The sequence below is a fragment of the Colossoma macropomum genome, unplaced genomic scaffold, assembly GCF_904425465.1.
Source record: "Colossoma macropomum unplaced genomic scaffold, Colossoma_macropomum, whole genome shotgun sequence".
Lineage (NCBI taxonomy): Eukaryota > Metazoa > Chordata > Actinopteri > Characiformes > Serrasalmidae > Colossoma > Colossoma macropomum.
The window spans coordinates 42330702-42356093 of NW_023494785.1; the positions used below are offsets into that span (position 1 = coordinate 42330702).

General features: G+C 40.4%; 2 protein-coding genes across 2 annotated transcripts in view; one reads left to right on the plus strand and one right to left on the minus strand.

Moving 5' to 3' along the window:
- The first annotated feature begins 1241 nt into the window (after positions 1–1241).
- On the plus strand, positions 1242–15237 carry LOC118825107 (adaptin ear-binding coat-associated protein 1-like). The gene is made up of 8 exons (XM_036595645.1): positions 1242–1377; positions 6632–6732; positions 8964–9068; positions 9172–9253; positions 9374–9482; positions 10944–11091; positions 11244–11343; positions 12642–15237. Exons 1-8 carry the CDS (start codon positions 1283–1285, stop codon positions 12697–12699), a joined length of 798 nt encoding a protein of 265 aa, XP_036451538.1. The 5' UTR covers positions 1242–1282; the 3' UTR covers positions 12700–15237.
- Positions 15238–20728: 5491 nt separating this feature from the next.
- mfap5 (microfibril associated protein 5) overlaps positions 20729–25392 on the minus strand; it is a 6694-nt gene continuing 2030 nt past the window's right edge. Inside the window, exons 2-7 of the mRNA XM_036595725.1 lie at positions 24670–24723; positions 24522–24551; positions 23544–23579; positions 21865–21952; positions 21696–21769; positions 20729–20838 (exon numbers count right to left, since the gene is read on the minus strand). Coding sequence (XP_036451618.1) covers positions 20735–20838; positions 21696–21769; positions 21865–21952; positions 23544–23579; positions 24522–24551; positions 24670–24712 — 375 coding nt within the window. The 5' untranslated portion in view covers positions 24713–24723 and the 3' untranslated portion in view covers positions 20729–20734. The remainder of the gene's footprint in view (positions 20839–21695; positions 21770–21864; positions 21953–23543; positions 23580–24521; positions 24552–24669; positions 24724–25392) is intronic.

Sequence of the window (25392 nt, forward strand, 5' to 3'; positions counted from 1 at the left end):
GTTTCTGCTGCTGGAAAAGAAATATATAGCTATTTAGCAGCTCATAACAATGAGGAAGTTTTACATAATCATGATTCGATATCTCCTTATGAGATCCTATCGGATAATTATGACTTGCTTTGTCATAATTATGACTTAGCATCTCATAATGATGAAGCTTGTAATATGAGACATTAAGCCATAATTATGAGAAACTTTCTCATTTTTATGAGACGCTAAGTCATTATTATGAGATAGCAAGTCATAACAATGAAATGCTTTGTCATAATGCTATGCCATTATTATTAGAAACGTTCTCATTATCATGAGATAGTAAGTCATAATTACAAGATGCTAAGTCATAACTGAGATACCAAATCATAAGACATTATTATGAGATGGTAAGTCATAATTATGAAAAGGTAAGTGATTATTATCAGATACCACGTCATAATTATGAGATACAAAGTCAGGTTTATGGAAATTATTTATCATTATTAAGTCTAACTAAATTGTGGAAACGGGCTTGCACAGGTTTGGTAACTTCTTCTGTCAGGTTGCTAACGTTCTTAGCTAGCCTTAGCTAATCTAGCTAGCTGGAAATATATATATATATATATATATATATATATAATATATATATATGTGTGTGTGTGTGTGTGTGTGTGTGTGTGTATGTATGTTTTCTGATAGAGCAGTAAAGTAAAATAAAAATAGTACGACTTTTTTTTTAAATAGTTTTTCTGGAAATATTACGGCTTTTTTCTCGAAATAATACGACTTTATTCTCGAAATATTACGTTTTTTTTCTCGAAATAATACGACTTTATTCTCGAAATATTACGACTTTTTTCTCAAAATATTACGACTTTTTTCTGGAAATATTACGACTTTTTCTGGAAATATTACGACTTTTTTACTCGAAATAATACGACTTTATTCTCGAAATAATACGACTTTATTCTCGAAATAATACGACTTTATTCTCGAAATATTATGGCTTTTTTTCTCGAAATAGTACGACTTTTTACTGGAAATATTACGACTTTTTTCTGGAAATAATACGACTTTACTCTCGAAATATTACGACTTTATTCTCGAAGCCTAAGTTACTATTTTTATTTCTATTAAAAGTGGCCCTAAAACGCCGTCGTAGTAAAGATTGCGGTTGATGCGGGGCCGTTTTGTGGTGCCTCGCTGAATCTGCTGCGCACATACGCGGTGTTTTACGGCGCCAACGGCTCCGGTAACGGCCGGGAGAATCCAGGCAGAACCGAACTAGCCGAAGGGGTTAATAACAAAGATGGCGGCCGAGGCGGAGTACGAGTCGGTTCTGTGTGTGAAGCCTGACGTCAGCGTGTATCGAATTCCACCGCGAGCGTCGAACCGCAGCGTCAGGTAACCGAGCAGCGGACACCGCCACCTTCACTCAGCGGCCTCCTGCTGCCCTGATCGGGCTGCTGCCTCCACCGAGCTCATAGTCGTGTCTTTAACCTTATCTAGACCCGGTTCTTCTGTTTGGGCCGTTACCGTGGCGTCCACTCTGCCCACGGGTGAGATTTGACCGCTAATCACGCGACTTAAGCCTAAAGATCCTCTGCATCACAGTCACAGCAGCAGATGGAGTGATCATGCGTTAGCACACAGTTAAAGGACAACTCCACCGATTTTTCTAAATTTCTGAATGATTCCGTATTTGAGTTGTAAACAGAGTCATTCGGAGTGGTTTGGTGTGAAACGGTTCAGATGTCTTTACAGTGGTGCTGACAGGAACCAGAGGTCGGCATGACTACAACACAGATACAGACATTTTATTTACTATCCAAACCCACCAGTGAACCTACACGAGTCTTCTCAGTGTTTATGTCATGTTAATGATGGTAAAATAGTGGATAATCAGATATATTAAGCTTTCTTTGGGGACTGTTTTGCCTTAGAACACCCTTCCTGTATCCTTCCACCATGAAATGATTAAAATAAACGGATTAAAATATGTTTTAGACCAAAAACCATATCACAAAACTACTGTAAAACTGTCTCAGTCATCAGGCAGTGAATTCATAACTATTTCATGTAGTAACTTTCTGTGAGGGAGCTTTTGGAGGTGTACGTCTGGTTCCTATCACCACCACTGTAACTCTAGAATAGACATTGTGTACATACAGAGCGTTGTAAGGTAAAGGAGTAGCCAAACATACCTTATTTTTTCAGATTTTCCACTGTTTTACCATCATCAACATTCCATATAGACACTCAGAAGACACATGCAGGTTCACTGGTGGTTTTGGGTAGTAAATAAAATGGCTGTATTTGTGTTGTAGACGTTGCGACCCCTGGTTCCTATCAGCACCACTGTGAACAATTCTGACTAGAACTGAGCATTTTGCACCAAACCACTCTGAATGACTTTGTTTGCATCCATTTAATTACATTTACACACATCCACCTGCTGAACTTACTCCAGCAGCCCGGCCCATTCACACTGAAGTTATAAGGAGTGTTTCAGCCTGGACTGCTTTACACAGGGCAGCTAATCAGAACAGAGATCATGTACATACATCAGTCTTAGAGGCACGGCCTGTTTAATTCTAAGGGAGAGGCTGGAAAACAGTCATGTATAAATCAGTTATGGCTATTATTTTTGTGCATAACCTCACACAAACGTTAGAAGCAGGCCTCATACAAGAAAACATAGGAAATATGTAGGATATGGGAGCTTTAATGCATCAGCTTTGAGAGGTTAATGTGCCTAGAGCTTAGCATGTTCTGACTATTGCATTTTATGAGTCACAACATTTCATCTGATGAAGAGTAAGCAAGATTTGCAGTGTTGGATACGAAGCTGAAGTTTGAACTTTCAGTTCCACCTTAAATCTTGCAGATATTACATCCTGACTCCTGAAGCGGGCGAAGGAAGCTATTCTGACTCCTGAAGCAGGCGAAGGAAGCTGACTTCAGAGTGGTGTTTTGAATTAACACCTACATATGTTGGAAAAGCTTTTACAGCTTTCTCTAATTTTTCTTTCCACCTTAAATGGTGCAGCAGTTACATTCCGGAGCCTCAGAATGTAACTGCTGCACCATTTAAGGTGGAACCGAGAGAAGCTGGAGCAGGAAAGTTAACTTCAACCTCATGTTTTGAATTAACACCTATATTTTTTGGAGAAGCTTCTACAGCTTGTTTCACAGTTAATTTGGAGAAGCTTTTACAGGTTATTCAAATTTTCCGTTCCACCTTAAGTGGTGCAGCAGCTTCTGATGCCAGAACTACTGCACCATTTGAGGTGGAACGAACTCTCAGGTGCCTGAAGGTAACTACCGCACCATTTACCGCAACAAACTCTCCGTTCCACCTCAGATACTGCTGCACCACTTAATTGCTGCACCATTTAAGGTGGAACTGAGAGTATAAGAATAAGAAGCTGGTGCAGCAGTCACAGGCGCCAGAACTGCTGCACTGGTTACATGTTGGTGCCTGAGAATTCGTTCCACCTTAAATTGTACAGCGGTTCCAGGCACCAGAATGTTTCTAATGCACCGTTTAAGGTGGAACGAAGAGTTCAAATAAGAAGCTGGCGTATATGAAACTTCAGGCTCGTGTTTTGAATTAACATCTATATTTTTGGAGAAGCTTCTACAGCTTGTTGTCCAGCTTATTTGTAGAATAATAAGCTTTTACAAACTCTCCATTCCACCTTAAATAGTGCAGCTGTTCTGGCGCCTGTAACTGCTGCACCGGCTTCTTATTTAAACTCTCCGTTCCACCTTAAATAGTGCAGCTGTTCTGTTGCCTGTAACTGCTGCACCAGGTTTCTTATTTAAACTCTCCGTTCCACCTTAAATGGTGCAGTGTTAACTTTCTGGTAACTTCTGCACCATTCTGGCGCCTGAGAGTTCGTTCCACCTTAAATAGTGCAGCCGTTCTGGCGCCTGTAACTGCTGCACCGGCTTCTTATTTAAACTCTCCGTTCCACCTTAAATAGTGCAGCCGTTCTGTTGCCTGTAACTGCTGCACCGGCTTCTTATTTAAACTCTCCGTTCCACCTTAAATGGTGCAGTGTTAACTTTATGGTAACTACTGCACCATTCTGGCGCCTGAGAGTTCGTTCCACCTTAAATAGTGCAGCAGCTTCTGCTGACAGAACTGCTGCACCATTTAAGATGGAATGAACTCTCGCGTGCCAGAAGGTATCTACCGCACCATTTAAGGTGGAACGGAGAGCTCGTTCCACCTAAAATAGGGCAGCCGTTCTGGCGCTTGTAACTGCTGCACCAGCTTCTTATTTGAAGTGTCCGTTCCACCTTAAATGGTGTAGTTCCCTTCTGGCGCTTGTAACTGCTGCACCAGCTTCTTATTCGAACCTTCCGTTCCACCTTAAATGGTGCAGCAGTTACAGGCGCCAGAAGGGAACTACACCATTTAAGGTGGAACGGAGACTTCAAATAAGAAGCTGGTGCAGCAGTTCCAGGCGCCAGAATATTACTGATGCACCATTTAAGGTGGAACGAAGAGTTCAAATAAGAAGCTGGTGCAGCAGTTCCAGGCGCCAGAATATTACTGCTGCACCATTTAAGGTGGAACGGAGAGTTCAAATAAGAAGCTGGTGCAGCAGTTCCAGGCGCCAGAATATCACTGATGCACCATTTAAGGTGGAACGGAGAGTTCAAATAAGAAGCTGGTGCAGCAGTTCCAGGCACCAGAATATTACTGATGCACCATTTAAGGTGGAACGGAGAGTTCAAATAAGAAGCTGGCGAACGGGAAACTTCAGCCTCGTGTTTTGAATGAACACCTACACTTTTCGAGAAGCTTTTACGGGGCTCGTTCGTGTCCAGCTGGACTTATTAACAGTAAACACGTCCTGTGTCCGTTCGGCACTGAGGGTTTCTGCTGTGTAGGCTGGCTGTCAAACGCCTCGTTTCTCAGCTGCATCACTTCTCATCAGCAGAGGTGCTCGGTGGCCTTAAAGGCAGATGAAACGGTTTCACCGCGTCACAGCGACTGTAAACAGCTGATACGTCTGGCCTCGCGTGCGTGCGCGTGTTTAGGCGCGAGGGCTTTGTGACATTGCTTGTTTAGTTTTTCCTTAATACGGTGACGTGTGTGAGTTTCCGGACGGTGAGTGGACGGCCTGTTTGTTTGTGCCCGTTTCTGGGAGATGATTGGTTTATCCGCCGTCGCGTGGGAGAAGAAGCGCATCTCATAGCACATTTCGTCATTTCACGAGCTGAGTGGAGCTGACTAATAAGGAACAGCGCGGCAGAGTCGCCCTCAGAAACCCGGAGCACCACGTCTCTCTTTACAGTAAACCCTCAGGACATTGAACACACACACTCGGCTTCTCTTTCATTTCTGACCCTTACCTCATCATCTGGGCCTCTGACCCCAAAGCAAGGCCAGCAGAAGTTTTCCACATTTCCAAATACTCCCTATCTCTCTCTCTCTCTATTTCTCTCTCTCTCATTCATAATAGCTGTATTAGCCTCACTGTGAAGTACAGTATTGCTAAAGCATCAGAACAGTAACACAAATAATATGCATATTCATTATTCTAATTGCAATGTTGCAATATAATAATCATTGTAATTGTGATCATACAAATTAATAAACAAAATACATGTTTCTAATTTTTAACATAAATACGTTTGGGAATGTTGGGGGTCAGTACAGTGGGGGTATGGACAGTGGGGGTCTAACTCTTGCTCTCACTCTCTCTCCATATATATATATATATATATATATATATATATATATATCACTGTTGTCAGAAGAAAATCTTGTATCTCCCAAAATGGTAAAGGAAAAAACCTACTTTATTTTTAATGTAAGTCAATGGAACCAGAATTTTTACCAAGTCGTTTTGGGCCATTTTTTCTGGTCCGTTCTTCATGAAATTTACACACAATGTGTATATGAGAGAGAGAGAGAGAGAGAGAGAGAGGTTTGTTTGTATTGTCGCTGTCAACTTATTTTCACTTGCTCTTTACATTGTGTGTTAATTTCATGATGAATGGACCTAAAGAAACGGCCCAAAATGACTTGGAAAAAAGTCTGGTTCCATTGACTTACATTAAAAGTAGAGCGTGTTTTTGCTCCTCCTGTAAAGTTACCACGTTACCATACGAGGTTTTCTTCCAACAACAGCGATATGTAAATCATATTAATGAAGGCTGGTCTCTGACTTTGGCACGGCTTTCTCACATCTGCATTATATATATATATATATATATATATATATATATATATATATATATATATATATATATGAGGAAAACAGATGAGTGAAGGATTTAAACAGTAGGATATTGAAAATATTTTTATGCATACAGTTTGTTTACATTTGAAATTTAACCTTTTATTTTGGCAACAAATTCTAGCATTCCAAGTTTAATGACAAACTTCAGTGCCAGAATTGATGGCCTCTTTCAGCCAGATGCATCTCTACTTGTTCTCTTACATCGTCTCAAGCTGCATATCATTAAATGCTCTACTGCGTTAAATCCATTCACTCAGCCTGCTGAAACTGATTCACTCTCCTGTCAGGGATACGACCATAACACAACACGTCTGCTAAATCCGGCCACGCCTACGCACATCCACATCCCTCTGATTGTTTGTTTACATGCTTGTATGTACATGTGTGCTGTGCAGGGCGGCAGACTGGAAGCTGGACGCTCCTGATTGGACGGGTCGGATGAGGGTGACGGCCAGGGGCAAGGTTGCCTACATTAAGCTAGAGGACAAGATTTCAGGTTAGAGAAGGAAAGTATTAAACACACCCACCAACCAGCAGCAGCTCACGAGCACGTCGCTGTCAGGATACAAGTGGAATAGCTGGCTTTCTTCTACCAATAGAGCTACTGCTCTGGCCGTGCTGACCTCTGAAGGGGCTTCATAGCTGACTCTAAATAAACACATGTAAGAGAGCCTGATACACAGTCAGTCTGAGGACTGTATCAGAGAACTTATACAGAGGAGAATTACCCCTCTGTAATGTCTTCCAGGTTTCTCAAACACTAGAGGGCGCTGCCGAGTGAGTCCAAAATGAACGGTTAAGCAAAATCATAGTTTATAAATGCTGAAACATTTTTAATGTAAAAGAATACATTCATTTCCTGAACACAGAACAGCGTAAAACACTTTAACACTGCTGTTATATTTTTAAGAGCTTTTAAACTCGAGTTATAGGAGTTTAAAACGGTGCCTCCTGTATGTTTATGACGTCAGTGAGTGCGAACAGCAATGAGCTGCTCCGCTCGCCAGCCAATCAGCACTCAGTAGCAGTAATGCCAGCATCCTGCTGCACAAAAACCTGTTTGCTGTAGAAAAAAGGAAACATACAGGTGAGATTTCTTTGTTTTTTTAGTGAAATCCATCCTTCTACTTTCTAAAATTAAAGGAAAGTTCTGAGCGAGTGATTAGAAACTATTTTAACTTTTCGTTTTAGCCGTTTAGTTATATTCACCCCCATTCATTGAGGACTCGCTCGCGGACGCCCTCTGTCGTTTTGCAGTCCTGTTTTTGACATAACGGGGGAAATAGGAAGAGGTCAGGCTCCTCATAAACCGGCTCTGACTGTATCATTATATTTACTTTGTGGTTTTACTGTTAGACGAGTTAGCCAGCTTGCTAACTGAGATGTTAGCTCCATGGCTAACTGCAGCTGCACACAAGCAGAGACATTGTAAAGAGGAGGAGACCGGTGCACTGGATGGAAAATGAATGGGAAAGTTCGTAACACTGAACGTGGTGTCTGTTTATGAGGAAAGTCCCACCTTTCAGTGAAATGAGCCAATTGGCTTGCTGGTTACACAGCTAGCAGACCCCAACCCCCCCATTGTGGTGGTATGAACAGTAGCCAAGCTAAAAATCACATTTTTTATGTACTATTTGATCCTAATGGTACAAACTATTGGGCGGCACGGTGTCGCAGTGGGTAGCGCTGTCGCCTCACAGCAAGGATGGCCTGGGTTCAATTCCCGGCCGGGTGACCAGGGTCATTTCTGTGTGGAGTTTGCCTGTTCTCCCTGTGTCTGCATGGGTTTCCTCCGGGTACTCCGGTTTCCTCCCACAGTCCAAAAACATGCAGTCAGGCCAATTGGACATGCTGAATTGCCCCTAGGTGTGAATGTGTATGTCTGCCCTGCGATGGACTGGCGACCTGTCCAGGGTGTATCCTGCCTTCCACCCAATGACAGCTGGGATAGGCTCTAGCACCCCACCGCGACCCAGAAGGATAAGCGGTTTAGATGATGGATGGATGGATGGATGGTACAAACTATCTATTCTCTTTTTGTCCGATTTGATTTCAAATATGTTTTTATAAGGTTAATGTAACGTTTACTTTCGGTTTTGTAGGTTTTTCCTTATTCAAACAGATAGTCTGGTCTTGTATGACTGAATATAACTGCTCAGGGCTTTTGCAAAGATGGCCGTTGATTGGAAACACTCTTCTGTAAGGCCTTTGACCTCACCACGCCGGTTATCTACACATTCTTGGTACGACTCAGTGTGCAGCACTATGCTAAGGCAGGTATATTGCTATCTGCTATAATTATATTTACTTTTGTGTTGTTACCAGCTGTGGTAGGCAAGTTAGCCCGCTGACCAACAACAATGTTAGCTCCTTGGCTAACCACAGCAGCACACAAGCCACCCCACTGCCACCAACCACACTAGTTATCTACACTCTTTTGGTGTGTGCAGCTCTATACTCCCACAAGTATATAATAATCTGACATAACTGTGTTTACATATGTGTTTTTACTGTCCATGGTTAGCGAGTTAGCCCGCTCGCTAACTGCACCGTCATGGAGGATTTGTTTTGTTGTCAGTGTTCAGGACTAGCCTCAGTCATGAGCATTTCGCAAGGCGTCAAGAACTGCAAAGCCTAGTCTGGTCTACTCTTTTCATTTATTTTTAATAACATTCACATTTATAACTGTAGAAATTCCACTCATGCGGTTTCCCTCTTGCCCTGTAGGGGAGCTGTTTGCCCAAGCCCCAGTGGAACAGTATCCCGGCGTAGCAGTAGAAACCGTCAGCGACTCGAGCCGCTACTTCGTTCTTCGGATTCAGGACGACAGCGGTGAGTTAGAGAGAATGAAAAATCTCTGTTACGGTTTTTTTAAATCAGGAACCTGAAATCACCCCCCCCACCTTCCGCCCCGCCCACCAATGTCTATTCTCAGGACGTAGTGCGTTCATTGGCGTCGGGTTCGGGGACCGGGGGGACGCTTTCGATTTCAATGTGGCTTTGCAGGATCACTTCAAGTATGTTTCATGTTCTCATTTCATTTCTTTATAGAGATATTAAGTCACAGCATGTGTCAAATATGAATGCAGTGTCGGTCTCATTCCGAAAACGATTCTCTCTCTCTCTCTCTCTCTCAGGTGGGTAAAGCAGGATAACGAGTTGAGTAAGCAGGCTCTGGCTCCAGACTTGGGCCCTAAATTAGACTTGGGCTTCAAAGAAGGCCAGACCATCACTCTTAACATTGGGGTAAATACTCTTTGCCATCTTAACCCATCTTACATTGCTGTTTATTGAATAGTAGTCTTTTAATTTGGAACAGCAAAGCCAAAGCAGTCTAAGGACCTTTTTCATAGAAAAACATTTCCCTGCTGTGATGTTGTGCAGTTAGAAGATAAAAGTTTTAAAATGTACCATTGACTCTCCGGCCCATTCGGACCAGATATGGAAGCTAAACTTTTGTTCGTTTTGAATTCATCATGGTTGTGGTGTCATAACTAGGGCTGTGGCATGGTGCCTTACCACTAAGATGTGCAAGACCACTGCCAGAGACCCCAGGGTTGGGGGTGGTAGTATGCAGGCAAAACTTTGAGACTTGTTTACCACTTTGATATTATAAAAACTTCAGGCCTACATTTTTGTCCCAGGTGAACTTAGTCGAACTAAGTCAAACACTGGCTAGCCAACTGCATGCTGGGTATCAATGAATATAAAATAATAACAGCGCACTTTAGGATAGCATAAGCTTGTTTTATACCACAAGTGCTGCATCGCCTTTGTTTTTTTCACACCAGTCGCAAGTGACGGCCGTCGAGTTTGGACATAAAGAAAAATATGTCCGGTGGCCGTCACTGTGGTCGGCATTCTGCCTTTGAAGTGTTGTGGCGATCGTTGCACCCCTAGTCATAACCATGTCCATGTGTACATATGACCGTGATTCAGCCTACAGCTGTTTGACCCCACCCATTCTGCCAGCTGTAGTTTATCACCACCCATTAAGTCTACAGCAGCTTTGCCATCCATCCTAATTTAGTGAACCGCAGTTTAGCCCCGCCCATTCAGCCAACGGCAGATTAGCCCCACCCATTCAGCCGACAGCAGCTAAACCCCAACCATTGAGCCAACTGCATTTTAGCCCCGCCCATTCAGTATATAGCACTTTAGCCCCGCCCATTCAGCCGACAGCAGTTTAGCCCCACCCATTAAGACTGCATCAGTTTAGCCCTGTCCATTCAGCCTACAGCACTTTAGCCCCGCCCATTCAGCCAAAAGCAGCTAAACCCCAACCATTGAGCTAACTACATTTTAGCCCTGTCCATTCAGCATACAGCACTTTAGCCCCGCCCATTCTGCCTACAGCACTTTAGCCCCGCCCATTCTGCCTACAGCAGTTTAGCCCCACCCATTCAGCCTACAATAGTTTAGCCCCACTTGTTTAGCCTATAGCGGTTTAGCCCTGCTTGTTCAGCCTATAGCAGTTTAGTCCCACCTATTGAGTCTACAACAGTTTAGCCCCGCCCATCCAGCCTACAGCAGTTCAGCCCTGCCCATTCTGACTCAAGTGATGTAGAGTGTTTTTCCTGAGTTTTTGGAGTGGAAGGTGTGAGATAACGATGAAACGTTGTGCTGTTCCTGGCTGTCAGGAAGCCAGTGGAAACTCTCAAACATCAAATATCAGAATTTCGAAGGGAATTTCTGTTTTATTTTCAGCAAAGCAAAAGAAAAGAAAAGTCCCGTCCCCAAAGTTCAGGTGGGCTTGGACTCCTTCCACCTCCTCCCGGTGGCAAGATAGCTCCGCCACCTTCAGCTACATCTACCAATCACAGCACAGAGCCATTGACTGGAGGCAGTGACACAGGTAAACCTGGGATTATTGTTGAATTTCTCAGTGATAGTAAAATAAAAGACGGTGTAGCATGGTCTGATGTTGTTCACAGACACCATATTTGACGTAAGGATCTCCACATGTTCTCTACTGACCGGTGTTCATTTCTCGGCTTCTGTCCTCAGGTTGTTTGTTAGACTTCGACAGCAATAACTCGGACAGTCAGGTCCGGCCCACTGCTCCCACTACAAACACGGACCTGTGGGGGGATTTTACATCTGACAGGTAAAGCGTGGGACTACGAAAGAACTTAAAACAGCAATGCCGTTCGTTTGTATGGGTCACTTAGATTTAAAACCAGGTGCTTTAATCCAACTGTATTGCATTTATACCAGAACAATATGACAAATAGTAGCAACAAACAGTAAAGGCAGTACAAATAGTGCAACACTGGACAGACAGTGTTATGTGTGCAGTGTGCTAATGCCAAAATATCTGATGGTTCTTGTTACCACATTGGCGTTGTAGCTAAAGTTTCTGCATGTTAACAATATTGTTGTTGGAACGTGTTTAAAACATTTTTTTTGCCATTTTCCTTAAGCATCCAGAATACAAGCTCTTTCTCCCAACATGCCATGGCTCATAAACTGTGCTGTGCTGTATTTATTCTGCTGATAGAAGACACTAATAATCTTTCATTAAAATGTCTTTAGTCAGTTTGTGGTGAGTGAAAAGGACACGTTCGTCGGGTCAAGTCTTTGTACTGTCAGCTAAAATGTTATATAAATGTTTAACTTGTATCATAAATGCTGTAATTGCAGCGTTGGTTTGGACGTGAATGAATTGCAAATAGGGGATTGGAAACGTTTTTGTCGCCCCCTGGTGGTTGATGTCGGCTTAACACTGAATTAAATTTGAAGTCAAGGCAGTCAGCATTGGTCAGCTGAGGACAGGCCTTCCCATGACTCTTACTTCTACATAATTCAGTCACTCAGAAGTAAACAGAGTCATTCAGAGTGGTTTGGTGTGAAATGGTTTAGATGTCTTTACAGTGGTGGTGATAGGAACCAGGGGTCGCCATGACTACAACACAAATATAGACATTTTATTTACTATCCAGAACCACCAGTGAACCTACATGAGTCTTCTGAGTTTCATATGGAATGGTGATGATGGGAAAATAGTGATAAATCTGATAAAATAAGGCATCTTTGGGGTTTTGACCTACAGTGCCCTGCATATACCTCTCCACCATAAATTTATTTAGGCCAAAACAATATTGCAAACACTTATCGTACAACAGTGTCTCAGACATTAGTCAGCGTGTTCACAAATATTTCATGTAATAACTTTCTGTGAGGGAGCTTTTAGAGGTGGACGTCTGGTTCCTATCACCACCACTGTGAACAGTTCTGACTCTAAGTTTATCTAGAACAGAGTATTTCACACCAAACCACTCTGAATGACCCTGTTTACACCTTGACCACTTAATTAAGCAGGAATTTTGGAAAAAGTGGTGGAATTTTTCTTTATATGCCGTGGACTCCCCATAGTGATTCTCTCTCTTTCTTTCTCTCTTTTAGTTTGTCATCTCAGCCGGCGAAGCAGGAGTCTTCCTCCACCGACTGGGTCCAGTTTTGAGTGTGATTACATTCCTCTGTTTCACCATAGTTAGCTGTCACATACTGAAGCCCACAGTTAAAGGGATGTATTGGCTAAAACTGTATGAAATGCTGTTTTCTGTTAAAATGGACAGAAGCTGATTAGTTGCTAAATTAGCTTCAAGCTGTGTGTTGTTTTTCAGTTTTTCAGTGTTTCTCCAATAAACCTGCTTATGAAAACGTTTTTCCACTGCGCAAAATACCAGAACATTTAGCAGCAGAAAACTGGGGCTGAGCTTTTGCTATTGTTTGTTGATCCAGTGCAGAAGGTTCCAGTTTTATGGTTTTTGGTACCTGCTCAAGACTGGCACAGCAAGGAACCCAGACAGCATATATTGGTCCACTGGCTTGATAAGGTCAGGGCTGTTTGCCACTGCTGGTCCACCCTCGGACCACCCAGATTAATGTCCTGCATACAAGCTCTACCTAGTTTTTAATCTCCCCAAACAGATTTAAAATCCACAGAGACTTTTAATTTATTTTTTCTGAAGCTGACAACAAATTAGAAAATTCTTTACTCTTCCAGCTGAAGTCGAAGCTACCAATCACTATTACATCACCAATAAGTGCCAGTTGGTGTGTTGATTGCTATTTTTGGACATATTTCTATGTAGAGAGTTCACTGAGGTAAGTTGGATAGGAAGCTAACTTTAATCCCGGATCGCAAGAGGCTAGCAAGCCACTGTCGGCCTGCTGATGGCAAAGCTCAGCGTTTTCCATGCGGCCCACCGGTGGTTAAGCAGAGCATTAGACACGATGCCACTTTTCATCGCTAATTTTCCACACCCAGTCCAATTTCCTTGTTCTTCCTGCATTTCCTTCATCCACCATCCCTTGTAAATTATAGTTTAGTAAATCATTTTAACAGTAATATCATAAATAAAGCTGGTTATAGAGCTGTAGCAGAGTGTCAGGAACATTTTCAACAAAATCATTTTATATTAGGCTTTCACATTTTTTTTTCTCTCTGTCATAATTGTCTTGGTTTATTTTCCAAAATAAAAGTCTGTGCACATTTAATATCTATTGGAGGAGTTTAAAAACTAGTTAGACCTTGTGTGCTGCACAAATATCTGGGTGGTCTGAGGATGGAGCAGCAGTGGTATTCAGTCAGCAGGGCATCAACCTTATCAAGCCAGTGGACCAATACATGTTTGCTATCTGGGATGCTGTTAGCATTTATGCTATCCTCCACAGATTCAGCATTTTTGCTCATATTTTCACACCCTGACAGAGAAAAATGGAGGATTTGCTTGATTCTACACATGATTATGTGCAATTGTAGTGTTGTTTGTGAGAGCGAGTGCAGAACAGTGCATCGTTTCACGTTAGCCAATAACTTAAGCCAACTAGCAAGCAACATTAGCCAAATAAGATGCTTTAGAGCTGCATGAAGCGACCAAAACAAAAAGAAAATCATTAATCATGGTTATTTCGATCTTTCAAGCAGGTGGAAAGTGAACTAGAACTAGAACTAGAACCGTGAGTTCTATTGGTTCCCATTTGGCTCAGGTCCTGTTTGTGAGCGTGTAATGGAAAAACACTCATACCACTGTATTCAACTATGTGACGTACTTGTCCAGTTTTATAGATGACAGTGGACCATAAAGTGTCAGAAACCACATAAGTAGCTGGACTCAGCTGGACTTGATTTCAGATTGACTCTACATTTGATTTTGGTCAGATTATTGCTTGAAATTTAAGCCCATTTCTCTCTCCTTCGCACACATTCAGTCTTTCTCTGTTTTCTGGGTTGTATGTTTTATGTTCAATTACAAGTCAGTGTAGTAAATGTGAAAAAATGTATTTATATGACTTAAAAAGGGATATAATATATAGATTATGTGTATATTTGTAAATCTATGTACTTTAACAGAAATGAGTTGATGTAGTTAGTCACAGCAACTTTCTTTTCTAATAGTCACACAAATTCTGCTGTTTCTTTCAAAGTTATGACGCCCTCTAGTGGTGAAAATGTGCAGTACTGTATTTGAACATGTGTTTGTGGTAAAACGCAGCTTCCATAATAAGAGCTGAGCTGTTTCCTGACTGTATGCAATCAGTCCTGTTAGCTGAGAACCAAGTCAGGCACTTATTAATGTTTTAAAGCACTGGAAAAGGTTCATAGTGTTATTGTTATATGTGTCACTCTACCGTTTAAAAGTTTGGAATCACTTATCATAGTAATCATTTTTGTTGTTTTAGAAAGAGTAATAACTTATATAACAATGCAAACGAAACACCAAATATTTAATTTAGTTAAATTTATTTTTATTAATATTTCAAGAGTTTGCAGGAAAACCAGGAAGATATTAAATTATGAATAATAAACCGTAATTATTTCTCTATTATATTAGAGTTTTCTGCCTTTGTATTTCACAACTTCTGAAGCACAAAGTATTCTGGATATTAATTTTATTAGAATTCGTTCTGAATGTTCAGTTTATTAGAACTTTTTAGTTCATTCTTGATGTTATTTTTATTAGAACTTCATTAGAAATTTGGATTTTTAATCATTTTGTTCTGGATGTTCATTTTATTAGGATTCTATTCCAGATGTTAATTGAAACTTAATGCTGGATATTATTTTTGTTAGAACTTCATGCAGCTTTTCAGTCAGTTTAGAATCATCTATAGCTCTTATTATTATTCTGGACACAACTCAAAACTGAAAACTGTAACTGAGGTCATTCAGAACGAACGATTACAATGATTTTATACATTTATCTGTAAACCAATTACTTCTGTATAATTGAAAATGGTGATTCTAAATATTTGAACTGTAGTGCTCGTCTGTCTTCCATGAGGTCAGAGTTATGATGGCTTGCAGTGGCGATCTTGACTTTTTAGTGTCTCCAAATTTCATAACAAACGTGCGTCATGTGCAGGTAGTGTTTTACCTTGTGTTATGTGTCATTTTATGTGTCTAACTGTGACTTCAATAATATTTATTTCTTGCCGCGGTGGAATTTGTGTTGTTTTATCAGTGTCATTTTTTCAGATTTTGATTTCATTAATTTTTTTGTTTTATTTTGTGTTTGTGTTTGCCCTCCTCCCTCGTCTTCTGTTGTGTGTTCATTCTTGCTGTATGTAAAGAAAATCTAAATGTGTGCATAGTGTATATGTGTATGTTCAACAAATATGTGTAATGACAAATAAAACATTCATAAAGTGAAGAAAAAACTAAATTCATGAAAGTTTTTTTTTGCTTGAGAGGCCTGTCCACAAAATACAACCATTACAAAACTAAATCTTATCATGTATTATACACAATATATACTCATGTTGTTAAGTCACATTATTAGGGACATCTAAATAGTATTTACACTCATTGTCCCATTTATCGGGTTCACTTGCCATGAAGGTTCATGTTGTAGTTTTACAATTACAAAACTGTAAAATTCTGAAACAAATGTTGGTGCAGTTTGTGAAATCTCTGGGCCAAAAACCGCAAATGAATGCCTGTGGCTTTCAACCCCTCAGATGCCACCACATTAAAAAATCCAGCATGCTTTTGTGATGGATATCACTGCCTGGACGACTGATTAACAAACCGTTGTCAGTAAAAGTCATATGTCGTTGCATCCACAAATGCAGGTTAAGACTGAACTATGTGGTCAACAGCATCCAGAAACGCCGCTGACTTCTCTGGGCTCGGGCTCATCTGAAATGGACTGATGCTCAGTGGAAACCTGTATTGTGGTCTGAAGAGATTGTTTGTGGAAATATTGGACAAAAGAGGAAAAGGACCATCCAAATTATTACCAGCGTAAAGTTCAAAAGCCTTGCTTTGTCATGGTTTGGGAGGGGGGTATTAGTAGGTAACCTGCACAAATATAAAGGCAGCATTAACACTGAAAGATCAATAACCTTCTATGCGCCATCTTTTTCAGGGATGTTCAAGCTTATTTCAAATGACAAAAAGACCCCAACATTTTTACAAATTTTGTAAAAATAAAATTTTTGAGTCATGGTTTTATATATATATATATATATATATGTGTATATATATATATATATATAAAACCATGACTCAAAACATTTTATTTGTACTAAATTTGTGAAAGGACTACTGACCTTGCCATTACAACATGAAGGCCACTTGGGGTCTTTTTTATGATGCAAAGGCATGTCAAAATAAAAGCCCTTTGTTTTGGTTGTGCCGCCTGACATTTAAAGAACTAAGAACTTGCGGACAAAAGTTTTTCAGTGAGTTGAGCACTTTTGAAGTTGCCTTATGTTCCAACATGGTTTTTATTTGAAAGTTTTCAGACATTAAATCATGTCAAACTATTTTATTTGGAATTTTATATAACCAAATGACCTTTTTTGATCAACAAACATGTATAGTTCGACAGTTGCACCACCTGACATTTTTAGACTTTTGGTGGCAAAAAGCTAATATTTTTCATGTAATAAATCTTTTTTTTTTAGGAATAAAATTTGATATAAACTGAAAGTCTAATAGTATGATTATTTTAAACGCCGTATTATGGCAGTGTATGAGCTGTGTTTTGTATTGTTTATTTTGTGGGTGGAGTCAGTAGTATAAAACAAAAGCACAGTGTAATATGCCTTTAAATAGTTCATGGAATAGATGCAGTATTTGTTTTTATCATTGTGCATGTAAAGGTGCACAATGAGTGTAGATACAAAGTGGGTGGACCGAATAACCTGGACAGTGAGTGTGTAAATCATAAAAGTAATCAATGTAACAATCATAATAAACGTTTTTATTTGCTACGTTGACTGATATGAAAGGATAACACAGTATTGAAATACTTATAACATGATTTAAGTGCCGCGGATAACATGAACATGTTCAGTAAACTGACCAAGTCAAATTCACGAAAGAAGATACAGGATAGTTATGAAGAATATGAACAGTACTGTTTGTGGTAATTCACAGAGTTGGTTTGATAATAAGAAAAAGTGCTCACTTGCATAAAACACCTCAAGTATTAATCTTAAGTTACATGCCTAAGAAATGAATTCAAACTACAAATTAGAATTAAAAGAGATGGAACTTAAAATGCTTAAAAATATGGATTTTCTACTTAAGAGATGCTGTGCAGCTCATTTAAAATAAAGGGAAACTGAAGGCCAAAATTCACTTAAGATGTTTTTATAAGTGACCCCTGTTCGTCAGACAGAATAAATACTCCAGCGTTTTTCAGTTTAGTCTCCATCTGCTGCACCTCCATTTAGAAAAGAACACAAATCTTGTTGAGACAAAGTACATTTATCAAAGAAGTCAGCGAGCAGTGGCCGAGTTCCATAAACAGTTATGTGAAATATGTATTTTTGCAGAACATTTTCATAAATTCCTCAGTCAGGTGTTTGTAAATTTGGCAACTTGTCAATCTGTACAATTCTTTCTTTTAGAGGTGGGTCTAGTTTTCTAGAGGGAAGAATTTGATATTTCATTACAAGTGAAATAATGTTAGCGTGCTCGGCTAAAGCGTTTGGGAACCTGAAACTGAAACTGTGGAGCGGCGACTCTGTTAACAGCACGAAGTGCTGACACAATATTCTTCACTCTCAGTTTATCACGCTTTAGTTTGATTTGAGTTTTTACCTCAGTAACGGCAGCTAATGTTAGCTGGCTAACTAAATTCATTATTTTAATTACGTGTTTACATTTCACCTATGCGCGTAGGGTCGGTTGCTAGGTAACAGACACGACAGTTGATTGTTGACTTCGATCAAGCAGGTGAAGATTTCCTAACTTGAGATAAGAAAAGATGCTGTAAGATTCCTTTTCCTTGTAAAGATGCTATAAGATTCCTAAATTAAGATCAGATTTGCTTCTGTAATACGAATTTGTGAAAAATCTTATCTTGACCTGTCAGATCTTCGGACAAAAAGATAGGAAGTTTCTGTAATACGGATCCAGATTAAAGGTTTTACAGAATTCCAAGATGCGAAATGGAGCCAGGCGTCATAGTTGACTTACAGCTATCAACAAACAGACTTTATGGGATCCTGATAGTTTCCACATCTCCATTTGCAGCAGTCATTTTGTGTCAGGTAGGTTGAAAAAAGTCAAGTAATTCTCTATCTGAGAATAGAAATTGTATCTAATTCCCCAGGTGCATTAGTTTAGCTTGTTAGATAAGCTATTTAGGTTCTAGCTACATTAGTTTGCTCTAGGTTAGCTCACTATAAGTAATAGTAGTGCTAATAATATGTACAAGTACAGCTATACTGGAGCATTTTGCTCTTAAGATGACAAGTTCACACATATTTGACTCAGATTAATACAGAACAGGCAGGGTATTGATAATAGTAGTGTTAATAACATGCAGCCTAATAATAAGCTATAGACTTGAGCATTTTGATCACAGTGTTAGCTAACGCTGGCTAAATAGATGAAAATATTGGCCAGCTTAGCCTACCTGATGATTCAGCCAATCAAAATAAGTGATGTCTGGGTATTCTGTTCTCTGGCTATTCATTTTTCCACACTGACTTTGGGATGGAAAAGTGACACTGAGGGAGTCAAATCATATTTAGTTTCTCTATATATCTGGGCCTTCATCAGGTGGAAGGATATTAAAATAGGCTGGTGTTCACATTTTATGTTAAAGCTGATTAAAGTTGCAGTGTCCCACCATTTTTTTATTTGCTCCCTTTTAAAGCTAGCAGAATGTTTTCTCCCATGAGAGACATGGTTTCCCCCGATGATGCAATTCACTCTGTCTTTATGGATACTGGAAAACCTCAGGCTGGCTTTACAGTGAAACTTTCATTCAACTAGTTGCATGTTATGACTTTGTACGGTGAAAGTTTCATTCAGCTAGTTGCATGTTGTGAGTTTGCACAGTGAAACTTTCATGCCACTATTTGCATGTTGTGGGTTTGCATGGTGAAACGTTCATACTACTAGTTGCATGTTGTGAGTTAGCATGGTGAAACTTCCATTCAACTAGTTGCATATTGTGAGTTTGCATGGTGAACCATTCATACCACTAGTTGTATGTTGTGAGTTTGCACGGTGAAATTTTCATGCAACTAGTTGCATGTTGTGAGTTTGCACAGTGAAACTTTCATTCAACTAGTTGCATGTTGTGAGTTTGCACAGTGACACTTTCATGCAAGCATGTTGTGAGTTTGTACAGTGAAACTTTCATATCACTAGTTGCATGTTGTGAGTTTGCATGGTGAAACTTTCATGCAACTAATTGCATGTTGTGAATTTGCATGGTGAAACTTTCTTGCCACTAGTTGCATGTTGTGAGTTTGCATGGTGAAGCTGATGTAAGTTGCCTGTAACATAAATTCCATGAAACAAACCTAGTTTCACAAAGATGACATGGTTACAACTCCTGCGGGTATGTTTCAAGTGAGTTGCGGGATGCTTTACATTATGCATTACATTAACTTAAGTGCAGTAAAATGTCATGTAAGTTTCAAGCAACTAAAGTTTCACTGTGTAAAGCCAGCCTTAGGGAAAGTGAAAGTACCTGGAACATGGAGTGTCTAACCCAGTGTTGGAAAGCAGTTTTACACTTAGAGTGGAAAAGCTGGAGCCTCAGATTTATGTCATAAAGTCACACATTTCAAATGTTTATTCACAGAATTCAGCAACCGCCCTTTGACTTCTACTGTAAGAGAGTTCTGAGTCGGGTTTGGTTCTTTGCTAAGTACGACGCAGGGGCAGCATGTGGAGTATTCCTTTACGTCCAGCACTACATTGGAATGCCAGTGATGTTTCACCATTTAGTCTTAGTTCAGGCTTTGACTTAAACTGGGTCTGGGAAACAGGCCCTAAGAAATGTACTATTTAAATGTATAGTTATTTTAAAGTTTGTTTAAAAGAGTGTTCCGTCTTCTCCTACTTATCTTTTCTTACCTTCTGCCTCGCGCATCCATGTCTCAGTTATTCTATCTATCTATCAAGCTATATATCTATATTTCTATATGTGTATCTATAAGTATAAAATCTCTCGTTCTTGGTCTTTCTTTGCAACCGTCTCTCTCTCCATCTCTGTCTCTCTCTCTCTCTCTTTGCTTTAGTCCTTGCTCGCCCATGTTCTATTTTTTCCATGGCAACAGCGCTTCTTGGTCGACCTCTCAACTCGTTTGGGCCACCCAGACTTCTCTCTGCACAGCTCCGCTGAAGGAGAGAAAGAGAGAGAGAAAGCATGAGTGAGAGACATACACAGACTGGCCACTTCATTAAAACTGCCTCCTTGTTTCTACACTCATCTTATCAGCTCCAGTGACCATATAGTTTCACTCTGTAGATCTACAGTTACAGACTGTAGTCCATCTGTTTATCTGCATACTTTGTTACCCTGTTCTTCGATGGTCAAGACCCCCATGGACCCCCACAGAGCAGCTACTATTTGGGTGGTGGGTCATTCTCAGCACTGCAGTAACACTGACGAGGTGGTGGTGTGTTAGTGTGTGTTGTGCTGGTACGAGTGGATCAGACACAGCAGTGCTGCTGGAGTTTTTAAACACTGTGTCCACTCACTGTCCACTCTATTAGACACTCCTACCTTGTCAGTCCACCTTGTAGATGTAAAGTCAGAGACGATAGCTCATCTGCTGCTGCACAGTTTGTGTTGGTCATCCTCTAGTCCTTCATCAGTGGTCACAGGACGCTGCCCACAGGACGCTGTTGGCTGGATATTTTTGGTTGGTGGACTATTCTCAGTCCAGCAGAAACACTGAGGCATTTAAAAACTCCAGCAGCACTGCTGTGTCTGATCCACTCAGACCAGCACAACACACTCTAACACACCACCACCACGTCAGTGTTACTGCAGTGCTGAGAATGACCCACCACCCAAATAGTACCTGCTCTGTGAGGGTCCAGACCCAGAGTGCTTTACTCTGTGATATCAACCCATCAACAACACAGAATACCATTAGTGACTATTGAACACCACCAGGATCCAGCAGACACTTTTAATGGTTTCTATGATTGTTTTTCAGCAGGTTGTGACTGTGGTGTGATTCTCTCACCCTTCAGAATCTCCTCCTGCTGACACACAGTCCTCACACAGATTTCTTTGTTGATGACGTAGACTCGAGGAAGACTGAGGAGACAGGGTTACAGCGTTACTGCACCTCACAGCTGTGTGTGTGTGTGTGTGTGTGTGTGCATGTGTGTGTGTGTTTGTGTGTGTGTTACCTGTAAAGACAGAGGGAGTGGATGCATCTCTTTACAGGGCGGTGGACGGAGTACATCCTAGTGCATGGATACATTTCCTCCCTACAGTCTATAAGACAAAGTCACAGTCACAGACCTGCCTCTCTTTAAATACAGGTCATTTTACTGAACTGGTTCGGAGTCAGAGCTGAAAACACACTTAGGACGTTTAACCGACTGAAATCCTTTTGTTTTTATTTACCCTGTACCCTAATTATGTTTATTTTATTAAAACAAATGACTGAGCATTTTATTTTGTCACAATTATAACACTACTGAAGTTTTACCAGATGTTTCAGTAATGACTGTTTCGGTAGTGACAATTTTAGCTCATTTTGAGCTCAAAAACACAGCCAGTACATGAACACCAGCTACGAGCAGCTGCTCACACATAAAATCATCCTATTTTTCATTATAAACCACAAAGAAAGTACTTTATTGCAGAAAAATTGTGTTTCAGTAGTGACAGTTCTTAACGTTCCACACTGATTTTCAGACTTTGGGATACATTCACTTCTAAAACTGTACTTCTAACTACTCACCATGTGGCCATGAGGGACAGGGATGCAGCCTCACTTCCTGCTCTAAGATGCAGGGCGTGACTAAAATAAGGCTCCGCCTACTGATTAAAACTCTGTGTTACAGTAGTGAGATGAAAACATGGGGCAGCACTGCTGAATAGTTATTTTTATTTACAAATTAAACTAAACGATAAATCTAAATCTTCTATCTTTAAAAGAAATCAAAAACATTGTTTGAAAAAAAGACACAAATATGTATATTTATAAAAGTATAAATTTAGGTGTTACGCTTTGGAACAGGCACCTCTCAGTAGAAGGTACCCTGTAAAGGATGATTTTGTATATGTTTAGCCTATTACTCTCTGTCTGTTGATGCCTTGGATTTAAATAGATCATCTTGTTGGCTTAAGTGGTGTTTTTTTATTGTGGGACCGCAGTTTGATCTAGTTTGGTAGGATGCTCTGTTACATACACTGATGAGCCAAACATTATGACCACCTGTTTACTATGCTATTGGTCCTCCGTGTGCCACCAGCTCCGAGGCATGGACTCCACAAAACCTCTAAGGGTGCTCTGTGGTGTCTGGCACCGAGACATTCGCAGCAGATCCTTTAAGTGCTGTAAGTTGCGAGGTGGAGCCAGCACTGATCAGACTTATTGTTCCAGCACATCCCACAGAGGCTGGACCAAACTGAGATCTGGGGAATTCGAAGGCCAGGGCAACACCTTGACTCTTCATCACGTTCCTCGAACCATTCCTAAACAACGTGTGGAATAGTGGTGGACTGAACACAGATCAACCGATAATCAGAGCTGATGTTCAGTGTTTGTCTGATTATGGGACTTCGAACTTGCTTTCTTCTTCTTGCCTTTCTTTTCATGTGTGGTGCCCTCACACATCGATGAGCCTTGAGGGCCCAACACCCTGTCAGCAGTTCATGGTTTGTCCCTCCTTGGACCACCATGGGTAGATACTCATTGCTGCTGACTGAGAGCACCACCCAAGCTGTACCTTTTTGGATATGCTCCTATCTGTGAGTGGTCAATGTTTTGGCTCATCTAATATGTTACACACACACACACACACACACACACACACACACATATATATATATATATATATATATGTCACACACTGACCTGATGCTGTTTCCCCATTTTCTAAGTACGGTAGCTCTGTTCCAGAAGAATAACAATACATTAGCCAGCTAAAAACACTAACAACCACACAAGCCTGTTACAGTATACACAGTCATTTATAGGGCTCATATTCTCCATTTGCTTCCCAACAGCCATGAACAGCACAACGTTTAATCGTTTTCCCACATCTCCCACTCCTACAGACTGTCTACAGAAACAGCGCTCCACATCACTTTAACAGGAATGGGTGGGGCTAAACTGCTATAGGCTGAATGGGTGGTCATGTGCCCCTGACCAAATCCTGTTTTATTGATACATTCACTACAGAGAACAAAGTTCTAAACATTTTAACACATAGTTACTGTTTATTTTCTGAACTGAACATATTGGGAAATACTTTGATTGGCCACTTCATTAAGTACACCTCTTTGTATGTACACTCCAGGGTCCTGACCATTGAAGAACAGGGTAATAAAGTATGCAGAGAAACAGATGGACTACAGTCTGTAACTGTAGAACTACAAAGTGATCCTATATGGTCAGTGGAGCTGATAAAATGGACAGTGAGCGCAGAAACAAGGAGGTGGTTTTAATGAAGTGGCCAATCAGTGTATAGGTAAAAAATAAAATGTGACCTGTGCAAAAGTTATGGCTTATGTAATATAAAAATATTTCATGTTTTGTTTTATTTTTATGATATGTTCAACTCTGTGAATAAGTAGAAATTGCGTACTAACAGTACAGAAAAAATCTTTAACGTTGTTCCTTGTAAAATGTGTTAACTTATTTTCACTTTGAGAATTTGAGTTTGTTTATGGTTGTGACATCATAACCATGAGGAATTAAAAATGGCCTGGCCCATAGACTCTAGAGTAAGCAATACATTTGAAAAACTAAGCAAAGTAGTGCATTAAAATCTTTTATTTTTGAAAAAGCAGGGATATTTTTAATAAAAACTTTGATTAAAGTTTGGCCTACCTGTCTCCTGGGCCCAGACAGCGACGAATCCTGTGGAAAAAACAACAACACAACAACTGTTTATTGAACAAGGGGAACAAATAATCCTTCATCAACACTAATTAACGTAATTGGTTTGTGTTGTGCTGTTTGGACCGTTTCACGTTACCATAGAAACAGCACAGAAGCACGGCGGTTGGGTAGCTGCCCATCTTGCAGGGTGCTGACCGATCACAGGGAAGGAGCGGTGGAGAAAGAGGCCACAGTCCAAGAGAATTAGCCACAGCGTCATTTAAAAGTGTTCCATTAACAGAGAGATGCTCGTCTGATGGTCAGTTCTGCTCGCTACATTTACATTTACATTCATGGCATTTAGCAGACGCTCTAATTCAGAATGACTTACAAAGGCTTTGCTGTCCACTTCGACAAAGTATCCTAGCTAATGCAAGTAGGTTAGAGTCCAATCTACCCTGGAGCTCAGACGCTGCCAGAAATAAAAGTCAGTGCAAATACAGAATTCAGTGCAATACAATGCATTTCAATAAATACTTAGATCAGTGCTCACTTAAGTGCTTTATAAAGAGGTGGCTCTTTTATGTAGAATGCCTGATCATTTATTGGTGCCTCTGGTCATGTCTTTAATCGGCATTTTATTCCCTCTAACGAAACTAGCCACAGCTATTATCAACATTTAGAACTCATATGGAAATTTGATATGTGGCAATATATAGATTTCAAATATATGACCTACATTAACATAAATGGATTTCCCTTAGAGCCAACTTATATTAGTCACATATGGACATATATGTGACATATATGCCAACTTATTAGAAACTGGCCAGTTTTAAATATGGAACATATGTTTTGGTCATATCTCACCATGTTTATT

What these genes read in the sequence shown, in the direction of transcription:
- LOC118825107 (XM_036595645.1), top strand. Translation starts at nt 1,283, where the DNA reads ATGGCGGCCGAGGCGGAGTACGAGTCGGTTCTGTGTGTGAAGCCTGAC. An exon ending in GCGTCGAACCGCAGCGTCAG is followed by an intron (nt 1,378 to 6,631) that starts GTAACCGAGCAG and finishes TGTGCTGTGCAG; the next exon opens with GGCGGCAGACTGGAAGCTGG. An exon ending in GACTGGAGGCAGTGACACAG is followed by an intron (nt 11,092 to 11,243) that starts GTAAACCTGGGA and finishes TTCTGTCCTCAG; the next exon opens with GTTGTTTGTTAGACTTCGAC.